Source organism: Ischnura elegans, chromosome 4 (assembly GCF_921293095.1).
Source record: "Ischnura elegans chromosome 4, ioIscEleg1.1, whole genome shotgun sequence".
Taxonomy (NCBI): Eukaryota; Metazoa; Arthropoda; class Insecta; order Odonata; family Coenagrionidae; genus Ischnura; species Ischnura elegans.
The window spans coordinates 17,608,307-17,630,830 of record NC_060249.1 but is presented as its reverse complement, the minus strand read 5'-3'; the positions used below and the strand labels follow the sequence as shown (position 1 = coordinate 17,630,830).

The following is a 22,524-nucleotide window of genomic DNA, read 5'->3' as shown; positions in this document are numbered from 1 at the left end:
ATGGAGGAAGGAGAATGATGGAAAATTAGGAAGAACAAACAGTTGAGAGACCTTTACAAAAGACCAGATATCGTGGGAATAATTAAAAGTAAGAGAATAAGATGGCTGGGCCACCTCCAAAGAAGAAGTGAGGACACAATGCGAAAACAAGTTCTGGAAGACAAACCCGAAGGCAAAAGACCAGTAGGGAAAACCCTACTTTGTCAATATTGAATGATGGACATTTTCTAAAGCACTGCATGTAACAAGCAACTTGATATGCTTGGTTATGGTATGGTATTTGTAGGAGGCGACCGACATCAATGGTCATTTGCACTACGAGGGAAGGGTAGGTAAGGAAGGATAGAGAGAAACGCAGAATTGGCATTAGACTGCTCTTAACGAAAGGCACCAAGGGGACCACGGCTTAACGTCCCATCTGACGGACGGAGTGTTGTGCTTGAAATGTCCTCCACATAAGATTCAAGTAGGAATCGGGCAGTCTCTGAAAATACTCTGCCTCTGCCGGGATTTGAACTTGAGCCCATGGGGTGGGAAGCCAACACTCTAGCCACCACACCAACCCGATCCCCCTTTATATGCAGTCAAACATATGGGCTAAAAGTTATAAACACAGAGGGTATAATTTGCCATGAAAAAATCATCGCATTCCCCCTCAGTGCAATTAGTTTTGCACTTGTGCACCTGACTGCACACTATAAACTAGTTGCATGCAGTGCTTTAGCTTTGGCTCTGAATTTCAGGTAGCAAAAATTCCACAGCGAAAAATCATTTTCCTTGACCAGGATTTGAACCAATATCACTTGAATTGATAGAAGAAGCAGGTACCTTGGAGGCTAGAATGATAGATTAACTCTGTTTAGGTATGCCAATGGCTATTCCTTGGTTATTTCCTCAAATTATACTGCAGAGGATTTTATTTTGTCAACTTTTATTTCCAATACTTTACACAGGAACAGCTACAGAGTGATCATAGCTCAACTTAGGACATTACAATGACTGCAGAGCAGTTTCTGTCAGTCCCATCCACATTTACGGAACAAAGAGTCAAGGTGTCTAACATCACTTGAAATGCAGTAAATTAATGAGAGGGAATATCAAAACAAACAATTTTTTGAGGAATTTCCGCTCTACACCTTTAACAACATAGCTAACAACATTTCAACAACATGAAGATAAAAATAAAGGAAAATAAGACCCAGCATTATTTTATGGTTTCACTTTTGCAATATCACTTGGCATTTAAAATGGAATAAATGTTACTCCATAAAAATAAATATGAGCAAAAATAAACAATACTGAGAAATATGTCAATACACAGCTAATTTATGGCAGAACAAGTACGAACCTGTTACGCAAGAACAGTATTAAGCTCAAATTCAATCCATAAACAAGGATTTTAAACAAATGGTACCAATGCTGTTCTCAATATTTCACTCATATACTGCACAAATAACAATAAAATAACCTACTAGACTAATTGCATGAATAAAATCGAGAGAACAATGGATATAATTGCATGGTACTAACACATTTTCTATTCATTTTTGCATTTAAAGAGATATTAATCTCAAATCTATCTGTAATAACACCAAAATAACATCAAATGTACCCTACTTAAGGATGCCAAGAAGCAGTGACAACTACAACTCTTAATTTTGCCCAGGTCTGATTTAAGTAGTACACCTGTTTAACAAAAATAATAACAGGTTTTTACACAGACAGAATCAAACACAAGACACACAAATTTATCTGCTATTTCCAAATTTGAACTTCATGATACATATAAAATACACCTCAAAAATATTTCCAAACCGGTTAAGACAACATTCTTTATGATGACAACAAATGAGACAGACTTGCATACTGTAGGCCGAAGAACTAGCAATTGCAGTCCTCATATGAGAATCCCTTTCTGATTTCCTCACCATAAATACTATAACTAGAACCTTCAAACGGAGCACATGAGAACATTATGTACTGACATGTTATACAACTTCATCACATATGAAATTAAGCACATGCAAATATTTGGCCGATAATCTGTGAAGAATATTAGCCAAGGAAAAAGTCTTATTGGGCAGATTACAAGATATTTGTGAATTCTATCCTGAATTTTACACATGAGTATACATTTGGGGTAGCTTAAGATATTGATATTAATATCAAAAACAAAAGGTCAGACATAGGAAATCTTAAACTTAAAAGCCAGTTTAAGTCGTTCATCAGAGAAAACCCTGATTTACTGAACTGCAAGCAAATATAAGCTTTTCATCGGTAACCACATCTCGAGGCAGGACTGCAAATATCATAAGTATTACATGATATATTTAGCACCATTGGGATGTTTAAAGCAGTGATATCCACACCACTCTGTAAGCCATGCAGCAATATTTTGGGACACTTATTATCACTACTCAATGCAGTCCCACAGTCAAATAATCAATACTACATAGAAGAAACATTTAAATATACCAGCTTTTTAACAATATAGAGTAAAACTCCCACAGACACTTAAAATTATTTATTTGGCAATATGTTGAGCAAAATCAGAGACCTAAATAATAAATGACGTGTTTCCATAATATTTGCAAATGATTACTCAAGCATAAGTTAAATAGATGTTTGAAGTACGTCCATTGAGTGTAAAAACATGAAACTACACTCCATACGTAAATATTTCAGATATGACTTCAGTTCAGAAAGAAGGAAGTTATTTTATAGAATGTTCATCATGCAGTTAACTTCAATGCAAATAAAAAATCATGCAGATCTTTCATCAGAGCTGAGCAAAGACTGTGTTCAGTGAAGTTAAGAGAGAAGGGCACAAGCCAGTGCACAGCAAGAATAATGTTGTTGCTTGAGTCTATATAGCATTAGCTAGTGCACAAACCTACAACAAATTAGGCTCACAGGCATTAGATAAGGAGATCAGGTTTAAAAGGTTTGACCAGCAAACAATTCATTGATCATTACAATAAATGTATGTTAAAAAGGATGTGCATCAGTAGGATATGACATATGTCTCCTCCAAAATTAGCCGTGAATTTCAATAGCTTCTCACATCGAGAATTTTCCAGGTTACACCACCCATTCGCTTAGTTTCATTTCTATACAGGTATTACTCTGGTTATGTATAAATTTTGCACTAGTAATATGAACAATACTAAAAAAATAAGTTTCTCTCCTCAATTAAATGCATGAAAACTTGTGGTAAATATAACCATATGAAATTAATTTCTCTCCAAAAAGAACTCTGGCTGATTGGAATGGAAAATAGAACTAAAAACTCCCACAGGAGATCAAATGGGAATAATGTGAAAGATATTTAAATGTACTGCAGATTATTTTTATGTAAAACTTAGACTAATAATGAAAAACAGAAGCAGTGCAACAGAGGAACATCCCATTAAAGTTCGTGCACGAATCATGTTGCTTCCTCCTCCACAACGGAGAATAAAAATAAATCTTTGGATTTCGCATTAGGAGTTTTTAAACATCACCCATGCATACACATTCTCAAAACACAACAAATCCCTACACAAAAAAAAACTTGAGAAATATAATTGTTCAACATAAAAAATACAGCTACATCCTATGCACAGCATAGGATATATTACAGGTTAAAATAATCAACAGGGAAGAAATTATAAATAGACAAAATGAATGGAAATTTGCAATTGGAATTATACTGCTACACACATGAGGATTTTTGAGCACCATCTGAGTGAATTTGGTCTTGATTTTTGAATTCTGTGAAGACAATAAGAATGATAATTAACTACTAAGTGAGCAATCACCAATTTCCACAAGCCATTCTTGGCCTTGCAAATCTCAACAACACATTCTATTTGTAAGAATTTACAAGCTCTTTTCAAGTTCCACAGCCTACATTTTGGAAAATTGCCTTTACAGCAATAAATACTCTACGAGTGTGATTGCTACACAACACACATAACTTAAAGTATAATATAATGTTGGATGAAGTTTTTATACTTGTGATCTCATGTTCAAGTTGGCATTTTTATTGATATTAAATTGCACCAGGGGTACAACTTAATGATAAAAATTACTAAAGCTATATATTATATCTGCCATTAATTAATAGCCATTGCATGATTGAAAATTTTGTAAAAATACATCACAAAATCTGATGCACGTTTTCTCAAAAAACTTGGCCCAACAGCTATAGAGAAATGACGCTGCTATTTTTAATAATTTTTATCATAGGATTTTAGGAAAAAAACCGGTGCCACAACAATTTTGTTTTTAATTCAGTGCTCAGAAAACTAATTTTTTACCCTATCCTCACTTAAACATCTACTGATATTAGATACATACAAAACTGCTTGAGGTTTTACGTTATACTGATCGCAGGTACTCATGTAACGCAGACCAATTTAATGCTTCATTATATATTAACCCTTACAAGAAAGCATTATCAATATCACGATTACTGGACCAGAGCCAGGGATTGAAATCCAGAGCTAAAAGGTTAATACAAAGTGTATTAAGGTGATGACCGCAAAACAAGCAAGTGGCCTTCTTCCACAGCTCCGTTATTTATCCAGCACATCCATTGAGACTTCTTCCCCTTCCATGCTCTCCCGGACTGAATCAGAATGCCTTGGCCACACAGAGCTCACTCCTCTGAAAAAATGAAAGAACTCATTGAGTAAGCACACTAAAACTCCCCCATGAAAAACCTCACGGTAGCGAAATTTTGCCACATCTCCAAAAGACTAAGTCACACTCCCAGTCCCATACCCAATCAAGTGAATTCCCAATCGTGTCCAACAGGGTTGCCACTATAGCTAAATTATAAAATTCAGAGTTTTTTCCAGGTTTTCACGGTCTAAATGTCGTAAATATTCACGGTCTGTTGATAAGCAATTTTAGGCAGAAACATTGATCATGTAACAATCACCAGCAGCACGTTAACAAAAAACTTAACAAACCCGACAGACCCCATGAATGCAAATGCAGCAATCAAAGTGCTATCTCTCATGACCTATCGTTAGCAGAATTCAGGGCCAGCTAAGGGTTTTGAGTGGGAAAATAAGGGGGGCAGGGTGGCATGGGAGTGAAGAAATGTCTCATTTTTTGCCAGGGTTAATAAACACTTCGGTTACCAATCTTCCCATCACAGGCTTAAGGTCAATTTATCGTCATGGCACACGGGCCAATTCATTAATAATTATAATTGCGCTTCGAATATACGTGTGGAGGTAAATGCACACACAGTGTCTGCCTGTGACTTTATGTCAGTTATGCGTGATTGACATGATGATTTTTCTTTCGATACATCAATTGTAGTTCTACAATCAAGTTTTAGAAATTTTTAAAGGTTTCATTACGAAAATCACGGCTATTTTCAAAGTTTTTTCACAGCAGATGAAATTCATTAAGGTTTTCAAGGTTGAGTGGGAATCCTGGTCCAAACTTCTGGCTGGCGGCTAGATGCCATTGGCCAGAGGTATGTCCTGAAATGCTGGAATGAATATTTTAATGGGGAAGAAGAAGGAATTCGCTGATATCCTCTGAAAGTATCGAATAATCTGATGTATCCTCTGAAAGTATCAAATAATCTGATATTCACATCAGATTATTTGTAACTTTCAGAGGAAGCATATCCAGTTGGCAATACTTAGGCACAATTTCTAATCTGTGGCAGAAAATCATAAAGGAATAGGTGCAGTGCCACAGTCGCAAGATAAAGCCAGAACCTTGAATGCCAGAGCATACACTTAAGACTTTATTAAGGAATAACCACGGAAAAGTCAATTGACAAACTCACTGAGTGTGTAGAGAAGTATCTAATTTTCATGAACAGCGATAACAAGGAAAAATAGCTTAAATTTACTTGGTTCCGCAAAGAAGTGCTTTGACTCTTCTTGGCCAGAAATTTTAACCGCATCCTCCATAAAAACCTTATCGACTTGAATTTTCTTGAGGTGATTGCTATTTAAATATAATCATTCAGGTGTGAATGGATGTTGAGAGGTTTACAAAAAGTTGGTCATTTAATAAATTAAATAATGGAAGAGTACATTTTCAAGCTGTTTTAGAACACCCATACATTTTGTAGAAAAAAACTCAAAAATGTCGTTAAATAAGGGCCCACAATACATGCACGCTGATTCCATTAGTATTAAAAGAAAGACCTCCCAACTCTTCGAAGCAAATATAACTTGAAGCAAACCTAAGCCATAAAATTACAACATCATGGTCATGAAACATTCACGACTGCAATTTTGAATCAAGAGGAGCAAAAGATAAGTAAGACTGTTTTACCTTAGATATCTTTCGGGCAGACGGATAGCCACCTGCCAGAGGATAATGCCTAATACAATCGACCAAGTCCTCAGTGGTCCCAGAAGAAATGCCATGGTGCCGTAAGCCAGCCAGAAGAAAGATGCAAAAATGAGCTGAACTGTAACTATCACAAAGAAGGGGAGGTGGAAACAGAAGTACCTCAAGCAGGAACGTTTGCAGTCATACCCAAAGTACCTGAAAATAGACAAGAGTTGTGAAAATAAAGCTTCCATTTTTTTATCAGATGCACCAACAAAGTACTAATTCATAGATCAGTATAAAAATGTTAACCCTTTTGAGGGTAGGTTGCCCAACTCACAGCCGCACACTGAGTTGGGCAACCTACCTACCCTATTACTTGCTCATCAAATAAACTCGCAAGGCGTGCTTCCTGTAAGCCTGGTTATGAGTACATATTTCATGTTGTGCGTGTACCATGTGGCAATTTTTATATGCAGGATATTGCATCATTATTTACATTTGAGCAATCAAATTCGAGCTGTGAGACTTAGGCACTATATTGACAGCAGGAGCCCAAGGTCTGCTAGTCGCTTTATACTTTAGTCGCAACAGTAAACTCTCGACTATATGAAGCACAATTATACGAAATTTTCGATAATACATACGTAGTGAAATTGTGGCCCCAGCGAAAATCCTGAGGTAAAAACATGGCACTATTCAATAATACAAAGTTTGGAAAATACAAAATGATTTGAAATTACAAACATCAGGCTCGGTCCCCAGGAGCAAAGGGAATACTTTTACATGAACCACGGAAAAAACTTTGTCAACAAAACTAGTTATGCCAGCGTAAGTAGCTAAAAAATCAGCGCTTCTGAATATGATCCACCAAAAGATTGAAATCTTAAATGATAGTGAACTTTGGAGAGAAAAAGTTTGCCTAAACACTTATGGTAGGAATTGAGGGGAAGGAGGAGTTCTGTAAAAATATTGTGGCTGACACAATGCCGCTATTTATGTGGCTACTCGCAAACATGCATCGGCAATACTTCATAGTTTAACATGTGAAGAAGGTCGCGTGGGGTATTTCTTCCACTCCTACTTAAATGGTACGTAATTGAATCATACAAAAAAAATGTAACAAGTCCATTAAATTGCTTAAATTTCAATGTTACTGCAGGTACATGAGCGACCTCAAGACACCACTTTTCAAATAAACAGTTGGAAATATGAGGAAGAAAGAGAATTAAGTCACTCAAAGATAAAGGAAATATTCATCATTTTAAAGTTTCATTTTAGAGAAAACGTTACATTTTGGAGAGGGGAAAGGTCAGGGAAAATATTTCCGTTGTCAACGACAAGAATTGGGGAGAGGTAGTAAGGATATCACTGATAATATATGAAGTGCATTATACACGAGCTCATTTGGAGGGCGAAATGGCTCCTCTATTGCCAATTTGAACAGGAATTTGATGATTCCATGCATTGAGTTTTCACCTTTGCACCTTGCTATCTATCCACGAGGGAGGTGGTGTCTGGCTGTCTTTCGTCCAGGAAGTGCTGAATCGAACAGAATGGGCTTCAACTAAATTCATAAGAGAATGAGCGAAGGCCAACAGCTGGTGCCTAGCGAGTGTCTAAGCAATAAACAGAAGAGAAGAAGTAGTGGCCGGGACTAGACATGAGTGAGGAGTATCTTAAATATTGTGCCCCATTTACCACCAAATTCTTTTGCAGGCTACACGTAAATAAAGAGGCACTTCCCCACCACCCCCACCAGTTTCCCATTCCAAGAGATCTTTCTTTCCAAAACCTTAGTTTCCTCTCTCCTACCACCTTTTACTGATTTTCCTGACACCTAACTAATGCATCCCAAACCCTCTCCCCTAGCATTTCCCCCCTCCCTTCGGTGACGGAGCTTGAGTGCATTGTAAAAAAACACAGCCCCCAAACGTGGTCTCAGGCAAGGCTGGAGGCCCTTTACCCTGCCCTCTTCCTCCCGCCCTCTTCACCTCTCTTTATCCTGCCTCCACTCCCTCGACCAGGCAATACCCGTCCCACTCTTACTAACCCCACATCTTTTGAACGTTTTGCATCTGTGAAGAAGGACATGGATCATCTCTCCCGGCAACAGGGACAAGTTTCCAATATAAAACACCATAAACGTAAATAAATATTAGTGCGGAAGGGAAAAAACAAACTAATTACCGTATACAGTGGAACTTGGTTAGTACGTTTCTGAAGGGACCACGAAAAATGAACGTGCTAACCAGGAAAACGTACTAACGAGGAAAGTAAATAATAGCAGTCGGGGTTATTGCAATCAGTGAAAAAGTCGTCATAATTACAATTACTATCGGTAGTTCTCATAGGATCGCCTTCCTGAACTCTTTTCACATTTAAAATCAAGAAAATGAGCGCTACCATGAAAAACAATACCATGTGAATAAAAATCGCAATTTTTCATGGACATCCCGGAGACGATTTCATGATTACGGAGTCTATCTCCCGTGATTTATCCTATATATATTTACAGAACGAGTGAAGCTCAGACAAGCGAAGACAAGTCATTTTTCTTTCTCACAGCGTACTCGGAGAATATAACAACAACCCGGAGTAAGTCAACTGGTTTTTTAAACATCATAAAAATTGGGCAAAATTATATTGACTTTCAAATTACGGCAACAGCCGTAGACATTCGCTTCTGGAATGATACCATTTCGATTGTAAAATCGATCGATATATCGACTGATGACACGCAAGATTATTAGATTACGACGTAATTACAAGAAAATTTTATATTAAACAGTTGAAATTTACTTTCAAAATTTGTCTAATGTCGTCTGCTTTCGTTCCGAGATCAATTATTTTTAAGCTAAACTTCGCGTGGAGATCCTGAGGATCGTCTGCTCCCGCAACAGTAGTCAAGTAAATACGCACGACGTCGAGTTTATGGAACAGTACTGCTTTAGATAATGTGGAAATTGTCTGACTCATTTCTTCATCATGATAACTCGTGCAATAGCAACAATTGCCCAGTCACGAACTTTGTGCGCAGCAGTGGGCACTCCCAAGCGCTCCAAAGGCAACAGAAGGTGAGGAGCTCGGGGTGGGGAAAATTGGGGCTTCTTATTGGTTGTAGTTTTTCATAGTCAGACATTCCCGAAAAATGGCCGCATTTTATTTTTCATCACGTCACAAGAATTCAGAAATGCATTTGGATAAATTACGGTATAAGAAAGAGATGTGGAATGAATGGAAGAATGTTAATGACTAATGATAATAAATTAAATCATGAATTCAGACGTTTGCGACCCTTAAGAAGACACTAGAGAACGAATTGCGGGTTGCGTCACGGCAAGCAATTGAGCGTACTAACCAGGAAAGCGCAATTTTTTCAAACGTACTAACCAAATTCTTTTACCTGTATTTTGTTCGGATGGTACCGGGACCGAGGGAAATCGCCGTACTAAGGAGGAAAACGTACTAAGGAGGAACGTACTAACCAAGTTCCACTGTATATCTGATTATGGTCCCCCCCCTTTTTTTTCAAAAATGCCTGCAGTAAAAGTAATGATATTGGGGAATGATAATTATAAGTGGGGGGACTTTATTCCTATGCATTTTTATTAATTTTTTCCCAAAACTGAAGCCTCAAAATTAGGGAGAGGACTATATTCCGTGAAATACGGTAACGGTCGAATAAAATTCCTCTCAGGTTTCTGTCTGAGTAAGGCGTTCCATCTACCTCTTTGCCAACGTTTCAATTAAAAGACTTCTCCATCGTCTGCATGGCTGTTGATACCTACCAGGTAAGAGGTGCTGAGTCCATAAAATTCTCTCTCTTCTTCACTGCAGACTTTTCAATCAAAATTAATTATTTGCTTTGTCCTTTCCAAGCCACTATTTATTTACGGTTATGGGGGGACTAATTTTTAGTGCTGAAACTAAGAAAATCTTTTCTCTCTATCAATGATACTTTGCATGATTTTCAATATGATGGAGGAAGAAACACAAAAACTAAATGAGGCTATGGTACACGTTTTGGGGCATCACTTTTGAGAATTCCCACAAGTGAACCAATATTTCACCTAAATATGTTGAGAAATGACAACACATTTGTTTTAGGAATAAAATGAACGCAGATAATAACGTTTCCCTCCCTATTTCCCCGATTTTTTATTCCTGTCACTGAGCAACAGAGGTCGACATAAATGGCGATTAGGCCCACTGCCGTCTAAATTCTGTAAGCGTTTGGAAACAAATATCTACCTTATGCCTTGATAATACATAGTTGCTTCTCGCTACTGACCACAAATTTCTAAGATTAAATTCGTATAGGTACAAGAATTTTAAACTCATTATTTGATTACGTTTTCTAAAATAGACAGGAATATCTTTATTTATTTATTTTATTTTATTCTCAAACCACCAGATACAGCTCTTATTGGCCATTTTACACCGGGGTGTTCAACAAATGTAACAAGTAAACATACACAAACGACCATGCCCTGGACTGGGGAAACCTACCCAGGCGGGACTCGAACCCGCGACCTCTTGTTTGGCAGGCGAGAACGTTACCCCGCCGCCACCGAGGCCGGCAATGTTTAATGCTAAGATCATTGATATTTAACTATAAAGAATGGGAAGTTTAGAGTCATATGATTTTTAACGATCTTTCACAACATAAAATTAATAACAAAATGCATTTTTTCAATTCTAGCTTAAATAACCACGGAAAATGTTAACAAAGGCCACTAAAGACAAAAAACGGCCGTGGGATTAAAAGCAAACATTTTTTGCAACTACTGAAAAAGGTTTGAAAGTACGAAATTCAACATTACGAAGTGCTAATTTTCCAGTCCCGCTGACATCATATAATCGAGAGTTTACAGTAGCTACTTCACATTTATTAGCTACCATATATAATTGGTGGCGAGCTTTTCTTCAAACTCATATTTCCTCTGACTTCCATGTGTATTTCGCATTTAGAAAACTGTTCCCTTTGACTATAACACATTAAACAGCAGCACAAGTTACAAGGAGACATTGTGAGAGTGATGTTAGGAATCTAAATGGCAATGCTATTTTATGAAACTATATAGGAAATGTAGAAAATGTGTCATTGGTTTCTCCCCCATGGGCCTGGGTTCGAGAGATAAATGCAAGTAAAGATTTGGAACAGTATCATTCACATCGAGTAGGCCCGTTTCCCAAATAACCAGCTTAGCCAAGTGCGTTGAGGAGTGCGGCCCGTGACTTTTGCCAAGCATTAAATTAAATACCGTATTTCTCCGAATATAGTCCCCCCCCCTTATTTTGAGGCTTCAGTTTCAGGAAAAGTTAAATAAATGCGTTTGAATATAGTCCCCCCCCTTTACTTTTACCACAGGCATTTTTGGAAAAAAACGGGGGACTATATTCAGACATATATGGTATGTATTCATGAATCAAATGGCCAACGGTGGCAGCACCATCATCAACAAAGAATTGAATGGGTACAGCTGTATGTACTAAGTTGATGACAGGTGTTTTTTTAAAATAGTGATGGCCTTGATAATTGAAGTCATTGAGTTTGTGAAATCTATCAATGGGGGCCACACATCTACTGTGAAGTGGTTTGTAGTATGCAGATGTAGTAGATGTACATGTAGATGTTACAGGAAATTTATAGAAATACTGCATAAATCAGAAATAGAAATGATAACATCCATAATTATGCCTATACACAAAGGCAGTTAAAAAAAAACACATGAAAATGGTTCACTAACCTCCTGTCCACACAATGAGCCAGAAATAGGGTTAGAGGCAATTGAAAAGACACCATCTGTGGAGGAAAGAAAGCCAACATTATTCACTGAAAAGATGAGAGGGCTTAGGTATGCATTCCCAAATACAGATTAACTTCATCACACTCTTTTACAATTCATTTTGTTCATATACCATTATATCATCAGAAGATGAGGTAATTAGCAAAAGAGGCAACAGATAGAAGAACGGAAAGGAAGAATTTCAACCAGTTCATCAGCAGCTCTTAGAATGTGTAGATTTCTGAAGAGAATTCAGATCACCAGAGCCTAGTCTCCACTGGTCACAAGAACTGAGTTTCCTCTAGTTTATCAAGTTAATATGATAGTTAAGTAAGCTAAAGTTTGCAGTTAAGTAGTTCTCACTTAAGTAGACTCTCATTAATTCGACCAACGTTATTACGAAGTTCTCATTATTACAAAGCAAATCGTTGGTCACAATGAAAAGGCCTATCCAAACTATAGTAAAAGAAACGTTATAACGAAATTTTCGTTTTACGAAATTACGAACCTCAGTCCCAGTCCCAGCCGTTACAAAATGAACTTTATTACGAAGTTCCACTAATAAGCAACAGCATTTAGGAGGACATTCACTATGCTAAGTTTTAATAATCACGCCATATTTAAGTTCTTCTCGTGTACTGTGCCCAAGAGCATAAATGATGGTTCTTTATTCAGTGTACACGCAACATCATATAAAATGAAGCTTCATTCCTGTGAAGTCATTGTGACCCACTCATAACCGTTTGTAAATTGGACGTACAGTTAGTCCTTTTCCTACGCACATTTGATTTACGAACTTTCAGAGATACGAGCTTTCAAATTTCAAATTTGGCGACTTTCGATTTGGCCGATGCTATGCGGAGTGGCGTAGAGGAATTCGCACTTTGGGCAAAATCTGAACTAAGTATCATTGAATACGGCATTAATTTAGGAACTGTTCAGCGCTTCGCCCGTTCTTCCTTACCACAGGGAGCTATTCTTCAGCTCCGGATGCGTTGCATGCCCAACTAGATCAGTTCGTCACATTCGTGAGTTAGCGCACAATTGTGATGCAGTGTTGCATTCTGCAGGAGAACTGTACTCCTCCATTCCTCACATGCAGTCAGGCTGGCGAGAGTTGTCTGATGACGGCACAATAGGAGGAGCAGAAAACCCTGCACCAGCACAGTTTGCAGCCAATTGCCGTCCCCCAAACGAACCTCACACCCTCGCCTAGTCATACAACATTGTCAACTGCATATGGAGCACTGAAATAAGCCCTTTCTTAGAATCACCAAACAACAACAAACCAAATCAATGACTCACTGTAATCGGGAAGATATCAACCCTCGATTGCATCATGCCGCATTCTTCTATTGTGAAACTGAAACGAATTTTCCTGTTTATGTATATTTGCACGTATGTAATTTAATCGTGTTTCTATACTGTTTTTTTTGACGACTCCTAAAAGAAATGTTCATACAAACTTTGTTACTATGAACGTATGGTTTTTTGGTCCCGTGAACTTTGTAATAACGAGAGTCTACTGTAAATAATTACCTGAAGGAATCCATAAGCGTAGGTGAATGAGCCTGGGAGGTAAGACCCTCGAATGACAGTGCCCCATGCAAAAATCACCCCCGTGTGCCCCTCGATTACCTCACCGATTGACCATGGTCCTGAAATGCCAATAACACAAAATTAAAGTCCAGACGCGTGGGCCTGAGAAGGTGGCAGAAAGGAAGGGTGTTCAGCAGCCGTGCATTTGAAAATTCCCTCTCATTTCTGAATTTTTCAGGCATAAGTTTTATTTTTTCCGGAATAAATATTGATTCATTCTATTGCAAACTATGAAAGAATGCTTGTTTTGCCGACTGGATGAATAAATTAAGGATAATTTTTGAAGTAGCATTTTTTTTTAATTTCAAAATAGTTTCGTATACCACCCTTTCTTAGATTTAAATACCATCACGCTGGTCCTCAGCCAGGCTTTGCTATTACAAGCAGTAATATAAAAGTATCAACAACTAATAAAAGTAATGAAATTTTCTTTTTTCCAATCTAATCATCCAGAATGGATAAAAAGAATAGAAACAAAATTCCAGACTCCAAACACTTAAAAAACATTGTACTTCTGCTAATGGAAAGAATGCTAAAAAATGTGATGCCACAGGGGTAATTTGACATTGCAACTTGCTCATGTAGGTATACTATAGATCCAACTGATTTACAGACTATGACCAAAGTACATACTTTCAGTGATTACCTGAATGCAAGATGCAACAACACAAGGACAATTTCACTTAGCAACTTGCTGAAAAAGGCATATTGCTTCCATAGCTACATGTTTTACATTTTGATAGAAAACAAAAGAATCAATTTGGCCGATATTTCTATTAAAAATAAAATTTCCTGAGATTTAACTGTTTTCCCAGTTTTCCAGGGTGCTGAACACCCTTAACTAAGAGACCTAGTTCCACAGCACTAACCAATAGTCAAGTAGAGAGCGTAGAGGGTTAGGGGATAGTATAAACGATCGACAGTAGAAAGAATCCACAATTTTCTCAACCACATATTGAATATCCGTACAGGTATCCTCGGTTTCTTGATCTTCTTATCTAAACAAAAAGGAAAAAATTTGTAACACAGGCGTTATCAAAAAACCAATACAAATGCCAAAAATTAATGCATACCTTTCACCAGTTTGTGAATTATTTTTATGACACTAAGAGGCACCACACACACACAGAGCATGGTTCCAAACATGATCTGAAACTGGGAAAGATATAAAATATTAAGTCCAAGTCTTTTTTTAATTCAACACAACTTACTATTAGCCATGTAGTGATGGCAAATATTAATGATAGGTCCAGTTCCTATTCAGGTTTGATTCATAGCATCAATTCGCGGTCCCACTTCTAATTCTAAAGCAACTGTTTCGTTTTAATTGAATAATATTCAAAAGATATTGATGATTTTCTACATGTTTTCATAAAAATTGCCAAAAACAACACCAAGTTATCTCACAAAATATTTACTCCATGACAACACTCTATAAAAAGAATGTAACAAACATCAATTGTACCCTAGTAAAGTTTTCAAATTGGTATGGCAAAAAAATACTTTTTGGTACCAATTCATTTAGGCTTTCGTTCTGAATTCCAGAAATGATGGGACCGAGAACTGAACTGACCCAGCATTACTAAATATGATAAGAAACAAATTCACAAGCGAAATCTTATGAGTATTAATAATTTGTAGCGACCTTATTTATCATAATGATAACTATTATGCACTGTGGTTTTAAGTATTTTTACTTTTTTCCAATGCCGATGTATAAGATGCAGACTGAACTTTAAAATTCTCAAGTCTCTAATTGATCAAAATGACATAGTTTAACTTGAAGAAGAACTTCTAATAACAATGAAACTTACAAGTTTGCTGATGTCACACATTAATGCAATTCTTGGCAAAAGTCTGAAGCTAAGGCGAGTTCCATCTAATGAGAATGGCACAGTCTCAAATTTCTCACGTCCCATCCCATCCCTCACGAACACCTACAATAAAACATTAATAAGTTAATTTTTAACTTTATAATCTGATAGTGGTTTTAAAATGATAAGAAAACATAATAAAAGTTATATATAGTGTGGCATTTAAGATTTTAATTATTTTCTTCCAATATTTATTAATCCAGGTTCATTTATAAATGCACTTTTTACGTAATCTCTTGCATGATTATGTTCACATAAATTAATTTTAATTGCCGAATACTTTTTAGTTTAGTTTAAAATTCTACTGGAATATGCAGAATAGTGCATGACTCTTCGACTAAAACAGCTTTGAGATTATTCCTTGGGAAAAGAAAAAATATGAAATGTCATTACACAAACAGAGATAATTTTTACTACCACTTGAAGAAGCAATAAATTATTTAAGTGCAAAAATTTTAATCTGAGTTAAAATAATACTGAAAGATACATCTCTAAAATCAATGCCACTTCAACTTGAATGCAAAACAGTGCACGCGTATGTTAATTATTCAGAGTACACACTGTTATTTGATGCAGTCCAGAAGAGTATTTTTTAGGGTCCCATTTCAAAACATACAATGGTCCTTCAACCAATGAGCAATTTTCATAGGGGCTTTCATCAATGGAGACTTTCACAGATGATATAGGAGAAATGGAAAAGGCCAAAACCCTGAAAATGCAACAGAGATCTAACTTAATTTCATGTACATATTTTAAAATAAAATCACAGAAAATGCTCACGTCAATTATACAGCATGATCTTCTTCATGACTAGGCTACCATCTATGTTATATCCACTTCAATTGACACATGATAGTTACAATATTACGTCACAGTACAAATTAAACCACATTTCTTTCTCCAAAGATCAAATTCCACATGGAAAAAAAAAATGTAGGTCACTTTCAGATAGTCAAGCTTTTAGCCACCATTAAAAATTTTTAAGCACATGCATTTTAATATCAATCAAATTATGAGGCTTAACTACTTTTCGTAATATGTACAAACCTAATATGAGTAGATGATGAAATTCTGGCAACAGGCTCCTTTGATGGCATAACATACAATGAGTGCTTAGGGTTAGTAACAAGAATGACAGGCCATTCATGATGACCAACATCGATGAATGAGAATAGTCCATGATCGACTGCCGCTAGCCTGTACCTGAATCAGAGAATGAAGCTGTTAGTTTCAACAATTGATTCAAATAAATGCATCACAAAACAGATGAGTCAATTCAGTTCTTTATGTTAGAATTGGTACAGAAGCCAAAGTCAAAAAGAATCATTACTAAAATAATTGCACAAAAGCCAGCATAAAAACTTTTCTTTGCCATAATCTTCACATCATATTATATAATGCAATGGAAAAAATTATTTTTAGAGAGAACTTTATTTGTTATTTTTGTAAGTAATTGAATTTCTATTAAAAAAATCATCAATAGCTTTTGAAAATTAAGCCATGAAAATTATAAACTTGTTTAAGAGTTAGAACAGAGTACCAATGCCAGTAAGTGAACAAATTCGGAACCAACAAAGAAGTGGAGTTGAAAGGCATTACAGATACATATATTGTGGAAAAATGCACCAAGGTATGATGTGAAATAAAGTTAAGCCAAGGTATCAGTAGCAAAAATTAAGTTAAGAGGCACCGATTGTGCCTCCTTACTTAATTTCCTGGCGTCAAGAAGAAAATGTTCATACAAATCAATGGTATTTAGTCATATTCCGCAGTTTCTTCCCTCACAATAATATATATAATAATTCAATTTCAGACTGATATGCATTGGAGGCTGAGAAAGAATGGAAATAGGTAACAAATGAAATATTGGACAAATATGAATCCTCGAAAATAATGGTTTCATAAGAACCACTTCACTGTATTTACTAGAGATGTTCGAATAGTATCCGCGAATACTCGAATACTAGAAAGAATTCAATATTCGAAGTCTCGAATAGTTATGCTAAAGGTACCATCTCGAATACCTCGAATACGTTGAATTTCGCGTCATACACTGTCGCACGCACATCGTTGGTAGTTGTCTCGGAAAAATGTAGAGAACCGTAGTCGTTTAGCGCACGCAGCACCGTTTTAGGCAAGTTGACGAATTTCATCAAATTCGTGGATTAGAGCGGTGAAAAGAGTTCGACATGGGGAACCGAAATTGATCGGGTGAAAAAATCCGAAAATCCCCGATTCCCCCCACCAGGAGAACCACAGTGCCGTGGAATAGTAACTGCGTAGCACAATTCCCAAAATACGCTACCCCCTCCATCCGCCCTCGGCCCCTCCTCCGACGCTTTCCTACTCTCCGAAATCAAACAAAAGGCCCCAGCTCGCGCAGGGTTCGTATTACGAAGACCATAAATCAAAAGCTTCAAAAGAAAATATCAAGTTACAGGAGAATAGTAGAATCGTGTTTCACCCTTCCCTCTTTCTCCCCCGTTGACCTTTTTCTGCCTACCTGATTCGAAGTTCCCCATTTCTGGAGGTCAACTGCTGCATGAGTACCGTGGGATAGTTACATTAGCGCATTTCCCAAGATCCCCTTCCATTCAGCACTAGCCCCCCCTCTGAGGCTTTCCTCTTCTCCGAAATAAAAAAAAAAGGTTCCAGCTCGCACAGGAATCATATTACGAAGACCTAAAAAAATAATAAGGTACACGAGAACAATAGAAATGTGTTTCGCGCCCCCCCTTTTCTCTCCAACTGACCTTTTTCAGCCTACCTGCTTCAAAGTTCCCAGTTTCTGGAGGTCAACTGCTGCATGAATCACCTATTAGCCCATAAGATGTCTAACAATGACTTTTGGCAATTGATATTACACCTTTATTGGATTGAAATATTAGTAATGTGCGCGTAATTTAAAAAAGAATAAGACCAAACATGATGCATTTCTGACTTTATTTAAGCATTTTACGCAAGAAAATAAATGTCGGAAAGACGAAGAAATATGACGGAGACTTAGCATTCTGGCAAAACTATAGTTATCGAGGTTATCTATAGATATCCTCGCAGCTGAGCTTCACGGAAGTTGATGCGGCATTTTTTCTGATGCAATTCATGAGTTATGCTATAAACCTCTATTGTCACAGTCACAGACGAAGGGATATTTTCTCAGGATTCTTGGTTTCTCCCTGCTAACAATTCGAATTCATCTGCTATCTCGTGAGAACTTCCAACGATGGACTGAAAATAATCGAAGAAAATCCGGTGGAGAAGCGCGTGTATTTTTGCAAAACGCCTCAGATTGTCCGCTAGCACTTGACAGCAGGAGTGGAGGTAAAGCGAGCTACCTGTTGAAAATAAGAAGTTGGATGAAGCCGAGTATCAGATGGGCGTGCCGCTGAAATGGCGTTTGGTAGGTAAGAATGTATACATCAGACAGAAATCCATCGTAGCAGTGTAAATGCCGAGACGGCATGCAATCATTTTTCTGAGGTGGTGTGTCCCCTTAGAATATTTGAAAGAAATGTTAGTTGAATCAACTATATGCCCAATTGTTTCCATAAAATTAAAATATTCCATTAATCAGCTAAATTCCTGTTCGAATCCTTTAAAGGGAATCAAAGTCACTCCCCAAAATCTTGTGTTTCCTGCTGCATGGCAACCGAGTCAAACATTACCGCATTCATCGTTTAGTATTCGAGGTATTCGAATATTCGAGCAATGATTTAATATTCGAATTCGATATTCGAGTTCGAGAAGTCTGCTATTCGACCAATCTCTAGTATTTACAATGAAAATCATAGAACGGTGATGTATTTTTTATATACTAGTCATTGATTGTCACCTTCATTTTGCCATGCATATAAGCAATTTAAAAAATTTTAGATTTAAAAATCAGATTTGATTACACTGGATAATGGAAATAAATAAAGAGTCCCTGACAAGATAAAAAGGCTCTACTTGATTTTCTTCAGCCCATGCCAGGTGCAACTCTGATGAAAGGATTTGGATATCTTCAAAATATGATATACATACTTCAAGCCATAACATAGGGACATAAAAGTCACTTTGTATGTTCCATACCCAATATATAAGGCTAATACTTAAATTTATTGTTTGTACCCTGATACTGAAACGTATGAAGACCTTGATCAGTCTCAATAAATACTTGGTGTAGAACGTGCGGAACTTCAAAATTAATTTTATTTCCCTACCTTCATGATAGTTGAAAAACAAAAGTGTACCTCTATGAGCTATGCTAATATGGAGTCACCTATCATTGCACTTTATACATGAAAGTTCCTCCTAGAGGAAAAACAATTTACCTAGACCAGAATTCAAACTTGTATCTCCTGAATTCACTATATCCAAGTCCGCATACCAGTCAAGGCAAATGGTTTTTCCCCAGGAATTTTCAGCGAACCACCAAACTGGGTAGCCAGACAAGCATCTTTCAAAGGCAAGAGTTGGGTATTGCTAAGTCACTTGCAACATTGAAGTAATCCAGCACTTATCACTTACATTCTGTTATCTTTCCAATCCCCAAGCTCCAGCTCCAAATTCCCAGCATGCTGCATGGTGTACATGTTTGGCACAAGTCCTCCAAATGTGTGGAAGTGGCCACACAGATACGCCAAACCCTGGCCAACTAAGGCACGAGCACCAGGGCTTGGTGCAAGAATGCAAGAGGTTGGATAGTGGCCAAACCAAATGGAGGCAACCGTGCCGTTTTTTGCTTCCTTCCCAAGATGCTTCAGCATGGCATACTCATGTTTTGAGAGTACACCCACAAAGTTGAAGGGCCTACGAGGCCCTGGATCCAGGCACGCATCCACCGCGACAAATGAATACAGCTCTCCTTGGCTACGTCCAGCAACTTTCGCTAAGTAAGAACGGGGATGCAAGCGGCCTTGAACAGAGTAGTTGCGATAGTAATTCTCAGAGCTTTCAATATCAGGAACATTGAAGTTGTCTGTTGAAAAGAAAAATAAAATTAGCATTAAAAAATGAGAGTTTTCCAGAAGCATAGTTCTTAAACATTTTATCCCTAAACATAATTTTAAAAATAATGGGATCATGGTGGATTTTTGATTGGTATGCCCATATTTTGTATTGTAGTGGGTATCTTATGCAGTAGCAAAACCATGGTAGGACAAAATAAATCACCAGGTAGAAAAATCAAAGTTTTTATTCCTTCAATTCCTACGAAGTGAATCAATTATTTTTTTAAATCATTTATACTTCAAATTCTGACAGCCAATGCTCGCTGTGGACAAAAATGATAAGAATAATACCAAGATATGTATATCAGCAAATTTTATCACAGTGAGTCAAATAAAAAGAATGGTATGTATGGAAAAGAATGGGGGGCAAGTACAAGGCCTAATTATGCATCTAGCATATGGGATTGGTAAGGAACTTTTACTGATATCCTTTGAGCTACACAACAAAATCTTATTGAATTATGAATGGCACAAGGTTGCCCCTCAGTGACTATTTCTAGGCCCCCAGTGTATGACATATGGTAAATACAGCCCTATCACAAGTTATCGTAAAAATTCAACAGCTTCAGGTGAAATAAGGTGGAATAGCAAATTATAAAAATATGTAATAAAGGTATTCTTAAGCCTACAATGTAATCTGGAAGGAAGTATGCCCCATATCTGACGTGTCCTCTTTTGTGAATCACCTTTACTTTCATTCCAAATTAGAGGTGATTCACAAAAGAGGACACGTTAGATATGGGACAGGAATTTGAAAAAATCAGTAGAATCCGTGGATTAACGATTTGATTAAAGACGATCTTGCACATTCCACATACATTAGATGAGAAGAAATATAGGTTCAGTACAATCTCGGGAGTAGAGATATAGGCCAGATGTCAGATATAATAGCTACCTTTGATACCGGCACTTCCAAGGCCCATCATAAATTGGCATTTACCATATAAACTACAACAGTAACTCGTTTTACAAAACGCAACGCACATCACATTACAATCTGTATTTCCAGTTATGAGAAGGTAATTTTCAAGAGCTTAAGAAGATGAAAAATCTACCATGGTTTCCTCGAACATCCAGCCATACAGTTTTTTCAGTAGCTCTGCATTCTTGAAGTATCTTCCGGTAATATTTCCACTCGTCAACGTACTGCCGAGATCCCATATTATTTTCAGATTTGGCATCTGTTAAGTCACCTGAAATGAAGTTTAAATTTTTTTCTTAACATTCGTGGGTAATGGAAAGCAAAATAAATTTATTTATCTGAAAAGACAAATACCTGATGCTACGACTACAGTCGGTTGTATTGCGGAGACTGTGAGATCACAGAACTCTTTAAATTCGGACACCCTGGTCATATCATGGAAAATACTGATGTGGATATCTGAGATCTAAAACAGAAAACTCTGGTTAACAATTGATACTTAATTTTAGGAATTGCACACAGAGCAATTAAGAAATGGGGTTGACCTGGAGAAACCACATTAAATTATTAGGCGAGTCGCCAATTTGCAAGAGGGGAGATGAATTTTCTTCTCGGTAGTCTTCATCATTGGAGCTGCTTGATTGTAACGAACCATCATTAGGTGCCAGATCGTCAACGTTAATAGAAAGAATGAATGATATTTTTGCAACCAGCACTGATAGAAGGAAAATAAATACTATGAATATAATCGGAATCCTGGAGAGACGCATCCTACGTATGTACTAACACACGAACGAAGTAAGTGAATAATCGTCCCTGCACTTCCAGGTAACATAGATACACAAAAGCATTTAAACTACATTAACTAAACCAAAAAGGAACTTCAGAGATAAAATATTTGGTCACTAAGATAAAAGAGAAAGTTTCTTCTCCCATTCCGTCGGATCATCACAGAAAATCCTAATATTTACTTCACAGCCGACCATCCACCTCACATTTCGAACATCAACTTTTCCCACTGCCTGCCATCTGAGTGCTATTGCCCGAAATAA

General features: G+C 37.1%; 1 protein-coding gene across 1 annotated transcript; it reads right to left on the bottom strand.

Moving 5' to 3' along the window:
• Nucleotides 1-914: 914 nt before the first annotated feature.
• Nucleotides 915-22,482, bottom strand: LOC124157106 (transmembrane protein 62-like). The gene is made up of 13 exons (XM_046531600.1): nucleotides 22,018-22,482; nucleotides 21,827-21,938; nucleotides 21,606-21,743; nucleotides 20,069-20,519; nucleotides 16,607-16,762; nucleotides 16,121-16,268; nucleotides 15,500-15,622; nucleotides 14,759-14,840; nucleotides 14,555-14,683; nucleotides 13,626-13,744; nucleotides 12,048-12,103; nucleotides 6,295-6,510; nucleotides 915-4,650 (listed from the first exon to the last, which is right to left on the bottom strand). Exons 1-13 carry the CDS (start codon nucleotides 22,240-22,242, stop codon nucleotides 4,560-4,562), a joined length of 2,046 nt encoding a protein of 681 aa, XP_046387556.1. The 5' UTR covers nucleotides 22,243-22,482; the 3' UTR covers nucleotides 915-4,559.
• Between the last annotated feature and the right edge of the window lie 42 nt (nucleotides 22,483-22,524).